This window comes from Hipposideros armiger, unplaced genomic scaffold, assembly GCF_001890085.2.
Source record: "Hipposideros armiger isolate ML-2016 unplaced genomic scaffold, ASM189008v1 scaffold_983, whole genome shotgun sequence".
In the NCBI taxonomy this organism is placed as follows: Eukaryota; Metazoa; Chordata; class Mammalia; order Chiroptera; family Hipposideridae; genus Hipposideros; species Hipposideros armiger.
Genome location: NW_017732333.1, coordinates 538,845 through 552,711, shown reverse-complemented (window position 1 = coordinate 552,711; position 13,867 = coordinate 538,845). Strand labels below are relative to the sequence as shown.

General features: G+C 61.0%; 2 protein-coding genes across 8 annotated transcripts in view; one reads left to right on the top strand and one right to left on the bottom strand.

The window, feature by feature from the left end:
• The window catches only part of PTDSS2 (phosphatidylserine synthase 2), a 38,404-nt gene extending 29,686 nt beyond the window's left edge, over window positions 1–8,718 (top strand). For all 5 annotated transcript variants that reach the window (XM_019631150.1, XM_019631152.1, XM_019631153.1 and 2 more), the window contains 8 exons: window positions 5,340–5,474; window positions 5,865–5,915; window positions 6,349–6,462; window positions 6,659–6,777; window positions 7,127–7,241; window positions 7,315–7,460; window positions 7,548–7,733; window positions 7,882–8,718. In XM_019631150.1, the coding sequence (XP_019486695.1) occupies window positions 5,340–5,474; window positions 5,865–5,915; window positions 6,349–6,462; window positions 6,659–6,777; window positions 7,127–7,241; window positions 7,315–7,460; window positions 7,548–7,733; window positions 7,882–8,041 (1,026 nt within the window). In that variant the 3' untranslated portion in view covers window positions 8,042–8,718. The remainder of the gene's footprint in view (window positions 1–5,339; window positions 5,475–5,864; window positions 5,916–6,348; window positions 6,463–6,658; window positions 6,778–7,126; window positions 7,242–7,314; window positions 7,461–7,547; window positions 7,734–7,881) is intronic.
• Window positions 8,719–10,320: 1,602 nt separating this feature from the next.
• Window positions 10,321–13,867, bottom strand: part of RNH1 (ribonuclease/angiogenin inhibitor 1) — an 8,892-nt gene continuing 5,345 nt past the window's right edge. For all 3 annotated transcript variants that reach the window (XM_019631094.1, XM_019631095.1, XM_019631093.1), the window contains 7 exons: window positions 13,626–13,796; window positions 12,942–13,112; window positions 12,691–12,861; window positions 12,302–12,472; window positions 11,872–12,042; window positions 10,685–10,855; window positions 10,321–10,589 (listed from right to left, as the gene is read on the bottom strand). In XM_019631094.1, the coding sequence (XP_019486639.1) occupies window positions 10,502–10,589; window positions 10,685–10,855; window positions 11,872–12,042; window positions 12,302–12,472; window positions 12,691–12,861; window positions 12,942–13,112; window positions 13,626–13,796 (1,114 nt within the window). In that variant the 3' untranslated portion in view covers window positions 10,321–10,501. The remainder of the gene's footprint in view (window positions 10,590–10,684; window positions 10,856–11,871; window positions 12,043–12,301; window positions 12,473–12,690; window positions 12,862–12,941; window positions 13,113–13,625; window positions 13,797–13,867) is intronic.

Here is a 13,867-nt window from a genome sequence, read left to right as displayed (position 1 = left end):
CACTGGCCCTCATATGTGGGATCTGAACCGGGGCCCTCTGGCGTCCCAAGCCAGTTCTTAACCATCGCGCCACTCGGCCGGCCCCAGAATGGTTCTTTTTTCTCCCGTTGTATGGATCAGTGGACTCCATTTCCTTAAAACAAGCCTCATGAAGCTTCATGAGTTTTTTTTTTTTCTAGTTGTGGAAACCCCACTTGTGTGGAAAGACTGCTTTCTTCCCAGAGGCACCTGTGGCCCTTCGTTACCACTTGGAGCCCTTGTCCTGAGGATGCTGCCTTATCTCCTGGGTGGGAGCGTCTGGAGCATTCCTGAGGCCCAGTTTCACTGCTTTTCTTGATTCTGGAACCCAGTGGGCTCACTTGTTTGTACCTCTCAGTGACCTGCAGTTTGGCGCAGGTGGTGGCTTCGGTTCAGCGTGCACATGAGGCTCCGGTGGGCTGCCTTGCGCCTCCGCATTTTTGGTGACGTGGCCAGCGCTCCCTCAGCTTGTTCCTGGCTGCTGGTATGTGTCTCGGTCTCATCACAAGAGGACGCACAAGTTTGGCTTTCATGCAGAACATTCCAGATGGACTGTTTAGCTGAGAAATCACTGTGTGACAGTGGTTGCGTCTCACATGGGTGGGGGCAGGTTGGGTTCGTTGTTGAACATGTGATGCTGAGAAGACTGTTGGAAATGTTTTTGTGGTAGAGGGCCAGTGAGGCCTGACCATTGTCTCCCATCAGTGGACCCTGATTCTCGTTTTCTTTTCTTGCTCCCCGTTGGAGGTGGGCTTTCAAGGCTTTTGACAGCATGTGTCCGTCAGGCTGGCCCAGAGGCCCAGACTCTCAGCTAAGCTCTGCAGGTCACTGCACTCGAAGGAGCCCGGCTCCTCCAGGGAGGGGACGGCGATGGTGATCTGCAGTCCAGGTGCCCACTCAGGGCCCTGGTCCCCTGCCCCCAGCAGCGCCATTCGAAACCCTGGAGACCATATGCAATTTTAAATTTTAGTAAGAAACACACAACACAGAGTTGACCACTTTAACCTTTTAAGCACAAGCTCAGTGGCATTAGGCACATTCGCTGGTACGGCCATCACCGTCACCATCTCCAGGACTTTCCATCGTCCCAAACTGGCTGTCCCCATTAAGCACTAATTTGCAGCCCCTACCCCTATCGTCTACTCTCTGTCTCTGTGGATTTGACGGCTGTAGTTGCCTCATGTCAGTGGGGTGGGTCACACAGGATTTGTCTTTTGTCACTCAGCACAGTGTCCTCTAGGTCCATCCGGTTGCAGCAGGTGTCACCTGTCCTCCTTTTAAGGCTGAGTGACATTCGTGTGGATGCACCACGCCTTGTTTACTACGCCTCTGTCCGCAGACACTTGGGTTGCGTCCACTGTTCGGCTGCTGCGAGTGGTGCTGTCTAAGGGGGGTGTCTGTCCCAGTCCCTGTGCTCAGCCATGGGCGGCCTGGGCCGAAGTGCTGAGGCACAGGCACTGCGGGTGCACCTGTCGGCAGTCCCTTTGCACTGGCGCCCACAGCGGTGCCACCACTTTACACTCACCCACAGCGCCCAGGGCTCGGCTGTCCCCATGGCCTCGTGAGCACCTGTCCCTTTTCTTTTGGACAGCAGCCTCCTAATGAGCGAGTGGTTCTGGCTTGACGCGCTGCTGGCTGCTGGTGTCCAGCCCCTTCTCGTGTGCTCTTTGGCCATATGCATGACTCTTGGGAGACCAGCTTTTGTTTTGATTTTTTATGGTCAGTATTTTGTTTTATTTATTGCAAATAAAATTTGTACTTAAAAACAGATTTATGAGGGCCGGCCGAGTGGCGCGTTGGTTAAGAGTTGGCTTGGGACGCCAGCTCTGAGCAGCAGCGCCCCGGTTCGGATCCCACATGAGGGCCAGTGACACTGCGCCCCCTACAGCTAAGATGGTGAACAACAGCTCGGCCTGGAGCTGGGCTGCCAGGAGTCGCTAGCGACGGCGTAGGCTGCAGTGGGGCTGGCCGGCAGCTGGCGTGAGCGGCTGTCCAATGGCTGGCGAGCGACTGCCTCACCCGGGAAGAGTACAATGATAATACCAACATGGGCCAGTGAAGCGACATCCTCCACAACTAGACCGAAGAACAAAAGGACAGCAACTTGTCTGTTCCCCTTCCCTCAGTTCCCCAGCACTGTTCCCCTTCTCCCAATTCCCCAATAAAATCTTTAAAAAAAAAATTTTAAAAACCAAAAAAAAACCCAAAAACAGATTTATGAAACTGCCAAGTGCGTGTAGAGCTTCCCTAAGCCCTGTGCCCATCTTCCCCTGGTGTGGACATCTGACCTTCATGTGACTCATTTGTTACAGCTAACCCATATCCATGCCTCATCGTTAACCAAAACCCATACATTTCCCGATTCTGTTTCTCCTGATGCCCCTCTTCTGCCCGAGGACCCCACCGAACATGCAGGGTCATGTCTCCAGGCCCCTCTGGGCTGGGACCGTTATCCGCCACCCCTTGCATTTCCATTGGAGTTCAGAGTCACCTTCTCACTGCCATTTCTGTAATGAGAGCAGGTGGGGTGCTGGCAGGGCCACGTGGGGTCGTGGGTCACCCCACATGGGAATGTCGCGTCTGGCAGGATTGTCTTCCAGTCCGTGAACACAGGATGTCTTCCCGATTGTTTACGTCTTTAGTTCCTGCCACAGCGTTTTGTAGTTTTCAGAATATGTTTCTGTACGCCTAAGGATTTTATTCTTGGTGATGCTCTGTAAGTGGAATTGTTTTCTTTTTTTTTTTTTTTTTTTTTTAAACCTATAGCATTACAGTTTTTTCTTTCCTTTTTTTTTTTTTTAAAGATTTTTATTGGTGAATTGGGGGGATGGGAACAGTGCTGGGGAATTGGGGGAAGGGGAACAGACAAGTTGCTGTCATTTTGTTCTTCAGTCTAGTTGTGGAGGAGGTTTGCGCTCTTCCCGGGTGAGGCAGATCAGTCGCCGGCTTCTGGACGGCCGCTCACTGCGGCTGCTGGCCACTCACGCTGGCTGCTGGCCGCTCACGCTGGCTGCTGGCTACACACGGTAGCCCATGGCAACCCACTGCCACAGGGACTGCAGCCCACGCCGTCGCCGGCGACTCACAGCAGCCCAGCTCCAGGTTGAGCCGTTGTTCAGCATCTTAGCTGTAGAGGGCAGTGTCACTGGCCCTCATATGTGGGATCCGAACCGGGGCCCTCTGGCATCCCAAGCGAGTTCTTAACCATCGCGCCACTCGGCCGGCCCTGGAATTGTTTTCTTAATTCCCTTTTTGGTTTGCTCATTACTAGTGTATAGAAGTACAGCTTATTTTTGAGTATTAATCTTGTGTCTTGTGATCTTACTGAACTTGTTTATTCAAATAGTTCTTGCTGCTGTTTGGTGGATTTCTGAGTGTCCTCGATCCTGGGTCACGTCATCTGTACACATGTAGGGTTCTACCTCCTCTCCGAGGTGCTGCCTTTCCTTCTTTTTCTTGCCTTGTCCCGGCTGGAACTGGCGCCATCAGCCAGAACCGGCGAGCGTGGGCAGGGGAAGAGCTTCCAGTCTGTCACCGCTTAGTACGTTGTTAGCTGTGGGTTTTGTAGGTGCTCCTTGTCTGATGGAGGAAGTTCCCCTCTGTTCCTAATTTGTGGAGTGTTTTTATCCTGAAAGGATATTGGATTTCATCAAATGCTTTCTTTGCATCAAATGAGGTGATCGTCTGGGTTTTCCCTTTATTAATATTTGGAACCCGTTCGGCGTCACTGGCATAAATCCTACTCGGCCGTGGTCACCATGCCGCTTTCTGTGCTGCCGGACGGTTTCCTGGTATTCTGCTGATGCTCTTTGCGTGCATGCCCATTAGAGACGCTGTCTGCCGTTTCTCTGTAATGACTTTGGATTTGGTATCAGGGCTAATGGGGATTTGTCTGGTGTTTTTCTCAGGAGCTGACTGGGATTAGGGTCATGTGGTCAACGCAACCCATCAGTGTCGAAGCCACTTGACCCCTGGCTGAGGCGTCAGGTCCCTCCCCTGGGTGCTCTCGGGAGGCAGGTCGCTTAGCACGGCTGCCCTCCTGGACCGGGGTCATCGGCATGTGGTTTGGGGTTCCGAATGATCATTACCGAGTTCAGGTCTTGGTTCACAGCATGACTGATGCATGTCCGTGCTGTACTTTGGGTTATAATCCAACAGCTCACCGATTTTGTTGCTCACGTCGATTTGGCTTCTGTGTGCCTCACATACTCCCATCCGTGTGGGTTTTTGGTATTTTGTTTTGTCTTGCATTTTGAGCACTCTTTTTTCTGGTATTAGAAGCTTTCCAGGCCTATCCTGGGCATTTCCTGCCAGCCCTGTGATCAGCCCTTTCTCCCAGGAACCCTGGTCCTTTATTGGACATGGTCGTAGGGACTGAGACCTGGGCACTGCCCTGGGGTGTCGGAGCTTTGAGGCCCCTTAGCCGCCCCCTGGGGACATGTGTGCCCCAACCATGGTGTCTGCACGCATCTAAGCAGTTGTTCGCGCTCACGCACTCCTTCCCCAGGGGAGCTGTGTCAGCAAGGGCGTCCGGGGGGCTGGGGCCTCACTGGCCGTTGCTGGATGAGGGTTAGGTCTTGACCTCTGGGGCTGGGGCTGGGGCTGGAGCTGTCTTCCTTGGGTCACGCTGGCCCTCAGGTGCCTAGCAGAGACTGCTTCTGTTTGTCCAATTTTTTGCTTCTAAAATTTTGAAGTGTCCGAGAATCTGATCCCCTGGTCTGCTGACTCAGGAATGCAGCCCTTCTAACCCTCAGACCCTGTGGTCACCAAAACACACGTGGGTGACTTCATTTATTAATCCTGTCATAGTCTGAGGGTCACTTCCAAAGACCCCAAGCCAGGAATGGGGACTTCAGTGATGTCATCTGCCCATCCAGCCTCGAGCCTCCAACCCCCTTTGTCCCTTGGCTGCTACTTGGGGTGGGGATGTGGGGACAGGGTCCTGATGGGCACACAGGGCCCCCTCCTGGTGGACAGTCAGCCCCAGCTGGTGTCCGGAGGGGCCCAGAGGGAGGCGTGGGGCTGTTGCCTGTTGGGAGACGCCCTCCGTCAGTGCCATCCCAGGAGGGTTTGGCTAGTGCTGGTATCTGCGTGTCTGGGAAAGGCTGTCTGACGTCATGTGAAGCGTGTCCCACAGACGTGGGGAGGGGGCAGAGACCATGGCCCTGTGGGTGTGTGGAGCGTCATGTGGGACTTGGGACCCCCCAGTCTGCTGGGCCCTGCGTGGAGGAACTGCGTGTTGCGCACACAGTCGGTGGAAGTGTCTGCGCAGCACAACCCCATGTGGGCCGCTGGCAGTGACCGGCTGGGTTCCCTTGCAGACCGTCCAGGATGGCCGCCAGTTTCTGAAGTATGTTGACCCCAGGCTAGGGGTCCCACTGCCGGAGAGGGACTACGGGGGGAACTGCCTCATCTACGATGCAGACAACAAGACTGATCCCTTCCACAACGTCTGGGTGAGTATGGGCTCGGGAGCCCCAGCCCAGAAGGGGGTGGCCGGCCAGCGTCACCTCTGGGAAGCAGCTGAGGAGTGGGAGGATTGGAGGTGGGTGCTGCCCTGCTGTGGGTGCTCTGGACCCTGAGCCACGGCAGGCTGCATGGTGGTGGCGGGTCCCCGCTGGCCCCTGCTCTCCTTGGCAGTCAGGGTGTGTCATCCACACGCGGTCTGACAGCATATGTGCGAGACCCCAGCCTTGTCCCTCAGAGGGGCTGTGGGGCGCCCCTGGGGCCCTGGAGTTGGGGGTGAGGGGGCCCCAAGGGCCCTGAGGGACATCACACGCCCTGGTCCTGGGCAGGGCTGTCACAGGGGTGGCGCGTGTATGAGGCCTGCATCCTGTCACCCACAGGACAAGCTGGACGGCTTTGTGCCTGCACACTTTCTTGGCTGGTACCTGAAGGTAAGGTGACCTGATTGTTGGACGGGATGCCCTGGTTTTCAGGCCCGCCAGGGGGTCCGGGGCTATTTCCCGGCCACAGGTTGGCAGTCTGAGTGTGGCGGACAAGGGTCTGGGGGCCAGGGCAAAACGAGCAAGCTGTCCGGAGGGTTCGTAAAGCCACCGGGACTCTGAGGATGCCCCTGACCTGTGCTTCCCCTCGGCATGGTGGTGGCCCCTGAGGGTCCCCCGAGGCCTCCCCCACCGTGCTGTCCTGCTCCTGAGTGAGCAAGCGTGCAGCCCCCACCTGGCATGCATGAGGGGACACACCTGAAAGTCTTAAATCGAGGCTGCCGGGCAGCTGCCCACCCACCGAGCGTCACTTCCGGGGGTGGTGGGAGGTGGGCTGGAGGGGCTGACCTGCAGCAGGCGTCCCCGTCGGTCCCCCGGCCCGCAGACCCTGATGATCCGCGACTGGTGGACATGCACGATCGTGAGCGTTATGTTCGAGTTCCTGGAGTACAGCCTGGAGCACCAGCTGCCCAACTTCAGCGAGTGCTGGTGGGACCACGTAGGTGCTGGTGGGACCACGTAGGTGCTGGCCACGCCCACCGGGGCGGGAGTCACGCCCACCGGGTGGGAGTGGCCTCACCTGGGCCCCGGGCGCAGGCCCACACTGCCCTTGGGGGGAAGGACATGGGCGCAGGGTCCCCTCCGATGAGGTAGGACAGAGCTGGGGGTCCACGGCGTCCGCCTCTCGCCCCTAGTGGATCATGGACGTGCTCGTCTGCAACGGGCTGGGCATCTACTGCGGCATGAAGACCCTCAAGTGGCTGTCCCTCAAGACGTACAAGTGGCAGGGCCTCTGGAACATTCCGACCTACAAGTACGTCTCCCGCAGCGCCCTGCTCTGGGGGGCCCCAGCGTCTGTGCGGGGCCTGGAGGCGGCCCCCGATGTCCAGGCCAGGCTCCACCGGACCCCTCTTTGGAGAGGGGGCTGATGCACGAGGATTCTGCCTCCTGTGTGCGCCACCTGGGGTCTGACCCTGGGCTGCCCGTGGGAACCCTGCCGAGGCCCCTCCTCGGAAGGCCGCCCTGCTCACGACGTGGGTGCGGGCGCTCTGTCATTACTTGGGTTTGAAAGAAAGAAACAGCCCAGGAAAAGACGTGGGGGTGACGGGGGCGCGGGACGCTCGGGGCGCAGCGCCCTGGCTGAGCGCCCGTCTGGCTCCCAGGGGCAAGATGAAGAGGATTGCCTTCCAGTTCACGCCCTACAGCTGGGTGCGCTTCGAGTGGAAGCCGGCCTCCAGCCTGCGCCGCTGGCTGGCCGTGTGCGGCATCATCCTGGTGGTAAGGCCGGCTGCCTGGCGCGCGCGGGGCCCGTGGGCAGCAGGGCCCACGCCCACTGGTCCGTGTCCCCCAGTTTCTGTTGGCAGAGCTGAACACGTTCTACCTGAAGTTCGTGCTGTGGCTGCCCCCCGAGCACTACCTGGTCCTCCTGCGGCTGGTCTTCTACGTGAACGTGGGCGGCGTGGCCATGCGGGAGATCTACGACTTCATGGACGACCCGTGAGCCCGCGGGGCGGGCCGGGGCGAGGGCCAGGGGGCCGAGGGCGGGGCCGTGCCCGCTCAGCCCTGCCCTCCCTCCTCCTGCAGGAAGCCGCATAAGAAACTGGGCCAGCAGGCCTGGCTGGTGGCCGCCATCACAGCCACGGAGCTGCTGATCGTGGTCAAGTACGACCCACACACGCTCACACTGTCCCTGCCCTTCTACATCGCCCAGTGCTGGACGCTCGGCTCCGTGCTGGTGCTCACCTGGACCGTCTGGCGCTTCTTCCTGCGGTGAGCTCCAGGTCCCCAGAGGAGCGGCCGCGATGGCCCCCGCGGGCCGCACCGTGTCCCGGGGTGGGTCTGAGTGGCACCTGGGTCCTGCGTGGTCCTGTTCTGGCCGTGCAGGCCGGCTGGAGGTGACACGCCCTCTTGCCCCCAGGGACATCACCCTGCGGTACAAGGAGACCCGACGGCAGAAGCAGCAGAGCGGTGGTGACAAGGGCAGCGCCAAGGGCAATGCGGATGGGACCCCGCCCGGGCCGGATGTGCCCCCCGGGCCTGTGGAGGCTGAGAGGGAGGGGGCACCGGCTCTGGACTGACATTGCCCCTCGCCGCCCAGGACCCAGGCCTGCTGTCCCTTCGTCCTGTGATTCCCGTCAGGAGCCTTAGGCCTTGCTCTCGTGGTTTTTCCTCCGTGTGCACAGCCGGGCTCTGAGGAGGGCATGAAGGAGGCCCTGACCTGGGCTGGTGTGCGTGTGTGGCGTGTGTGCGCGTGTGCACGTGTGCGTGTGCGTGGCATGTGTGCAGGTGTGCGTCGTGTGGCATGTGTGTGCATACACGTCTGTGCTCCGTGCTCCTGGCTCCTGAGACTTCTCAGGCTGGCAGGTGTGGCCGGGGTTTACCCTGGACCCCCTAGGTCCCCTTCCTGTGTGGTCAGCCCACTGGCCTCTGGGCCCACACCAAGCCCTGGTGCCCATACGGCCTGGCCCTTTCTCCCCACTGGCCCCCCTTGGCCCCATGGCCACACGTGTTAGTGACTGACCCATGAATACCCGAGATGGCGGAGACAGTGTGGACCTGAGCTGCAGCCCTGAGCCGTTTCCTCGGGAGCCTTCCTCTAACCCAGCTAACCTGGAGGGCGTGTGGACAGGGCGGGGGGCACCGGGTCAGGAACTCCCAAGGCCCGGTGCCCATGGTTGGGAGGAGGGGTCATGGGGTCTCTGGCCCGAGTTGGTCATCTCCATGAGCAAACAGAACAAATAAATGGACAATGGTCTGCGGTTTGCATCCTTGCGGCCCCAGCCTCCACCCTGCCCCATGCCCGCCTTTCCGGGGACGTCGCCCAGTGAGGCAGACGAGTCCAGCCAGCAGGGCAGCTTGGCCTGACAGCCAGCCAGCGGGGCTCGCGGGTCATTGGCGCTTGCCATCTCTGACACTAGTGCACTCTGCAGGGGTGCATGGGAGGAGGGCGCCCAGGGGGCTGCTTCTGGTTGGGGTGTGGGTGGTGATGGACCCTGGCATGGGAGGTAGGTGCAACTACCCTGAAAAAGTCAACTGCAAGTGAAAAGCGCCCTGAATTCTCAAATCCCCGCCCCAGCTGAGGACGCTCCCTGCCCCCACTCACCCAGATGAGGGGAAGCCTGGCTGGTCCTGGGGAAGGGCCCGGCTCTGTCTCTTGGGAGGACCCTGCCCTCAAACCTAGAGGGTGTGAGCATGGGCTGTGGAGCCCTGTGCACCCCGCGCTGCCCGAACCCTGAGGAGGGCGGCTGCAGAGAACGACCTCTGCCCCGTGTTGTGGGGGCAGTGTGTCTCCCTTGAGCTCTGGGACCCTGCAGGCTGCCCTTAGGTTGGGGGTGTCGGGTTGGCTGAGCATTTCCAGTGGAGTGACGGAGCCTCAGTGTGCCCCCCAAGGCTCACTCTGTTCTCGTGGCTGAGTTAGCTGTGGTCTCTGAGGGCTGCTGCCCATCAGCAACGCAGGGACACTCCAAGTGTCTGGTGCCCTCAGCTCCACTGGTGGTGTGTCCCCCCATGGATGAGCGAGTGTCACGGGCAGGTGACGATGGTGCCTCGCTCACAGTCACTCCTCTGGGTCCCCGCCTGCCTGCCCCCGTCCCATGGGTGGTGATCCACAGCCGGCGTGCTGCTCAGCACCCCTTGTCCCAGGTTTGGCCCCTGGGGCTCAGCACCCAATGGTTTCTGAAACACGCTGTTCCAGGCTCACCTTGTGCATTTCCTGACTGGGCTCACCGTTCCTTCAAGGACCCCTGGTTCCTTGCGGTGAGGGGGTCACAGAAGCCAAAATTGGGGCACTTTGAAGGGCTGTACAGCAGTGAGCTGGAAGTTACTCTGAAAGCTGCTTGTGCCCCAGAGGTCCCTGGACTGTGCCAGTCAGGGCGGGTCACCCATGTTGGCAAGACGAGGCCAGTCAGACCCCAGGGTGGACCCTGCCCTCCCTCCAGAGGGCTGTGGGCTCTGCCAGGAGAGTGTCAGGGTCCAGCCATTTGGAAGCCGCAAGCGCAGCCATGCCCAGGGAGTAGCTCACAGCAGGGGCTCCTGGTCCCTGGGCTGTGGGCCAGCTGCTGACCAATGACAGACTGGGCTGTGGTGAGCCAGGCTCCTGAGGGCTGAGTACATCGGTGTCCTGTGGGCGGGACAAGGGACAGAGCCCGTCCTCTCAGACCTTGAAGAAGTGAATGCTGTGTGGCCGCCAGGACCAGGCCTGCGTCCTACCAGCCAGCTGGGGGCTTGACCTGGACGGCAACTGTTTTAAGCTGCTAAGTCCACGGTGGTCTGTTGGGCAGCAAGACTGTTTATATAAAGACCTCACACCTCCAATAGGGGAGAGTCTCGGGGATCCCACAAGGAAGGACAAGGACCCTCCTGCCCAAAAAGTGCTTTAATAATTAAAATGTGTCCAAAATTTTCTCACAGAAGTCAGCTAATCAGAGCAATTCTCTTCAGTCAAAGCTAAGACCGTGGAGCGCGCGCCCCGGGGGGCTGGCTGACCCCCCATGGGGTGAGGACAGGGCCAAGCAGGTTTCGGGAGCCAGGGGGCGGCCTCAGTAGACGATCTTCAGGCCAGGTTTGCTCTCCTCCAGGGCCCGCAGGCGGTCATCCGTGTGCTCCGACACGTAGATGTCGAACAGGCTGTGCAGGAGACACAGAGGGAGTGGGCTGGGGCCACGGGCTGGGCCCCCTACCCCCACCGTTCCCCCAGGCCACACCACCCGTTCGTCACTTACACCAGCTTTTCCAGGGTGCAGCTGGGGTGCTGGAGGCTCTCGGCCAGCTGCAGGACGCCTGGGTCGCTCATACAGTTGTTGCTGAGGTCCAGCTGGCGCAGGCTGTGGTTGGTCAGCAGGAGAGCGGCAAGACTGCTGCAGCCGCTGTTGGTCATCTCGCAGTCCCCCAGCCTGGACGGAGAGCAGTGCAGAGGTCGGGACAAAGGGCATGCCCCCAGGCTGCCACAGACAGTGCCAAGTGTCCTGGGCCACACTGCCATGCCACAGAGCGCGGAGACGCCTCTGCATGTGGCACGTCAAGCCCCGGGATCGGGGCTGTCCCCCAGACCTCAGCCTAAGCATGTGGCTTTCCCGGTGGCCCCAGATGAACCAGGAAAGCAGGGGGCACACACAGCTCCTTGCAGGAGGTGCAGTGGTGACATCCTGGACGTAGGGCCCAGCCTCCTCTGGCAGAAGGTGGGCACCCGGGGGTCTCTTGGAAAGGACGGTGTTGGGGGCCAGGCGAGAACACCAGGAGGAAGGCAGAAGAGGGCCTCCCCCACTCCTTGCTTCCTCACCACCTGGAGCCAAGCGGGTGGGGTGGGCGGAGGCGGCAGCCAGGGCCGAGGGCAGAGCTGAGGGCCGGAGGGTGACGGGAGTGCACGGAGGCTCCAGGCTCTAGGGAGAGGCCGTGAGGACCATCGGGCTCAGCCTGCAGCTCAGGGCTGCCCATTCCCACACTCCAACCTGTGCTCCATCCAGGATGACCAGGTGTCACTGGAAAGCCACCAGTAAGAAGGCACAGAACAGACAAAACTTGTGACAGGCAGCAGAAATGACAGCCATGGAGTGAACAGGGTCAGAGGCCCGGTCTGTGAGACCAAACCGTGGATTCCTGAGTGCTCCAAGGGGAAGCCACTTGAGGCATGACACTTCCCAACACAACCAAGCGTCTGGTCAGATAATAAGCCAGGACCCACATCTGCAAAGAATACTGAAGCCCAGAACACGATGGCGCCCCAGAGAGAGAGCAGCTGATGCAAAGGGCCCAGTGGGTGAGCCTCAGCACAGCGGGGTCTGCGTTCTTCCTCGGGGCCCATTATGGGAGCGCCGGAGATGGCAGTTAACGAAAGCAGAGGGACGGGCGAGGACGTGCAGGAGAAAGGACCAGGACCCGTGACGGAGCCAGCACACGGACGCATGCTCACCAGAGCTCCTGCAGTGCGGCACCGGGCTGGCTCAGGCCGTGGCACAGCTCCTGCACGCCCGCGTCCCCCAGACTGTTGCTGCCCAGCTGCAGTTCCAGGAGACTCGTGTTCTGGGCCAGCACGGTGCTGAAGTGCTGGCAGCAGGCGGCCGTGAAGCTGCAGGACTTCACCCTGCGGACGCAGACACAGATGAGGACTGCGGCCCCCGCCGCCGGGTCCCCCATGGCCCCGCCCTCCCGGACACCAGCGCCTTCCCACTTTCCAGGGCACCCCACTTCGACAGCCCCTCCTCACGCCTGCCTTGCCCCCAAGTGCTGCAGCTGACCTGGATCCTCGGCCCCCAGCAGTGTCCCCACTGGGCCCCGGTCTCCCTCCTCACATGGGTCCCCTTGGGCGCTTCTGTTTCCAGCTACTGCCGGGCTGCACTCACCACAGGGACTGCAGCCGGCAGCTGGGCTCCAGCAGGGTGTCACACAGCACCTGGGCGCCCTCGTCCCCCATCTCGTTCCCGGCCACACTGAGCTCCTTCAGGCTTTCCTTGGCCCTGAGGACGCGGCAGAGGTCTCTGCAGCCACTGGCCGTGATGTCACACTCCCAGAGCCTGTGGGTGCGGGGGACACGTCACAGCAGGGCCACCAGGCGTTATGCTGGCCCAATGCCAACACAGCGACAGCCGTGGACATTGCCCATGCCACCCGGCCACTCTCAGGCCCCTTGCCTGGCCACGGCCCTGGGAGGGACAGGGAGGGCGGGCCAGTGAAATGGGGGGTGCGGGGCTACTCCGGACGCCTGCGGCCACCTGCCCAGAGGCCCACTCACCACAGGGTCTTGAGCTGGGAGCTGGGGCTCAGCAGCCCAGGGCACAGCTCCGCGATGCCCGTGTCGCCCAGCTTGTTGTTGCCCAGATACAGCTCGCAGAGCGAGGCCTTGGAGGCCACGATGCCGCACAGGTCCTGGCCGTTGGCCGATGTGAGGCCACAGCTCTCCAGCCTGGGGGACAGGGGGCGCTGTGGGACAGGGAGCCCATGCCACCACGCCCCCCACCCAGCCCCGCCCGGCCCTGCACTTACTTGAGCGACTCCAGCGGGCAGGTGGAGTCGGCCAGGCCCTGGCACAGGGCCCGCACGCCGGCCTCGCCCAGCTCATTGCTGTTCACCATCAGTTCCTTCAAGTCCCGCTTGGTCCTGAGCACCTCGGCCAGGGCCTCGCAGCTGGCGGCCGTCAGGTTGCAGTACTCCACCCTGCGGATGGGTGGGCAGTCAGCCTCCCCCAGATGCGTCCTGGCCAAGCGCACACCTATCTGATCTCCACTGGCCCCTGGCAGCCCCTGGAGACTGGAGGGGCTGCCGGGCAGTGACAGCACGGCAGTGTCCAAGGGGCTGTCTTTGGACAGCACGCGCCTACACCCTCCTGGAAACCACCCCTGACATCCAACTCCCCCAAAACCCCGGATTCACTGGACCCAGGACCCAGACGCTGGGCCTTCTGGCCAGGCCGTCTCACACTCAAGTGAGGGGTCACAGGCCAGCTGCCAGCTCCTTTCAGGGGGTCACAGCCCCATTGTCACCAAGGAGGAACATATGCAGGTCACGGAGAGCCCCCTCCTCCAAGCTTCCTGCAGACAATGTGCTGGGAGGGGGCTTGCCCAGGGCAGGCCCTCTACCAAATCCCGAGGGGCAGGTGGGCGCAGGGCTGTGGCTGTAGGGGGAACTGGGAGGGAGAGGAGCCCCAGGGCCCCCGCGGGGCACACTCACTGCAGCTTCTCGATGTGGCACTGGGGGTCCAGGAGCCCTTTGCAGAGGAGCTGCAGGCCCGCGTCCCCCAGCGGGTTGTAACTGAGGTACAGCTCGCGCAGGGTGGGCAGAGCGCGCAGCACGTCAGGCAGGGTCCCGCAGGCAGCCTCCGTCAGGCAGCAGTTCTGGAGGCTGTTGGAGCAGCACACGGCCGTCACGGGCTGCCACGTCCCATGCTGCAGGCACGCCAAGTCCACATCGCG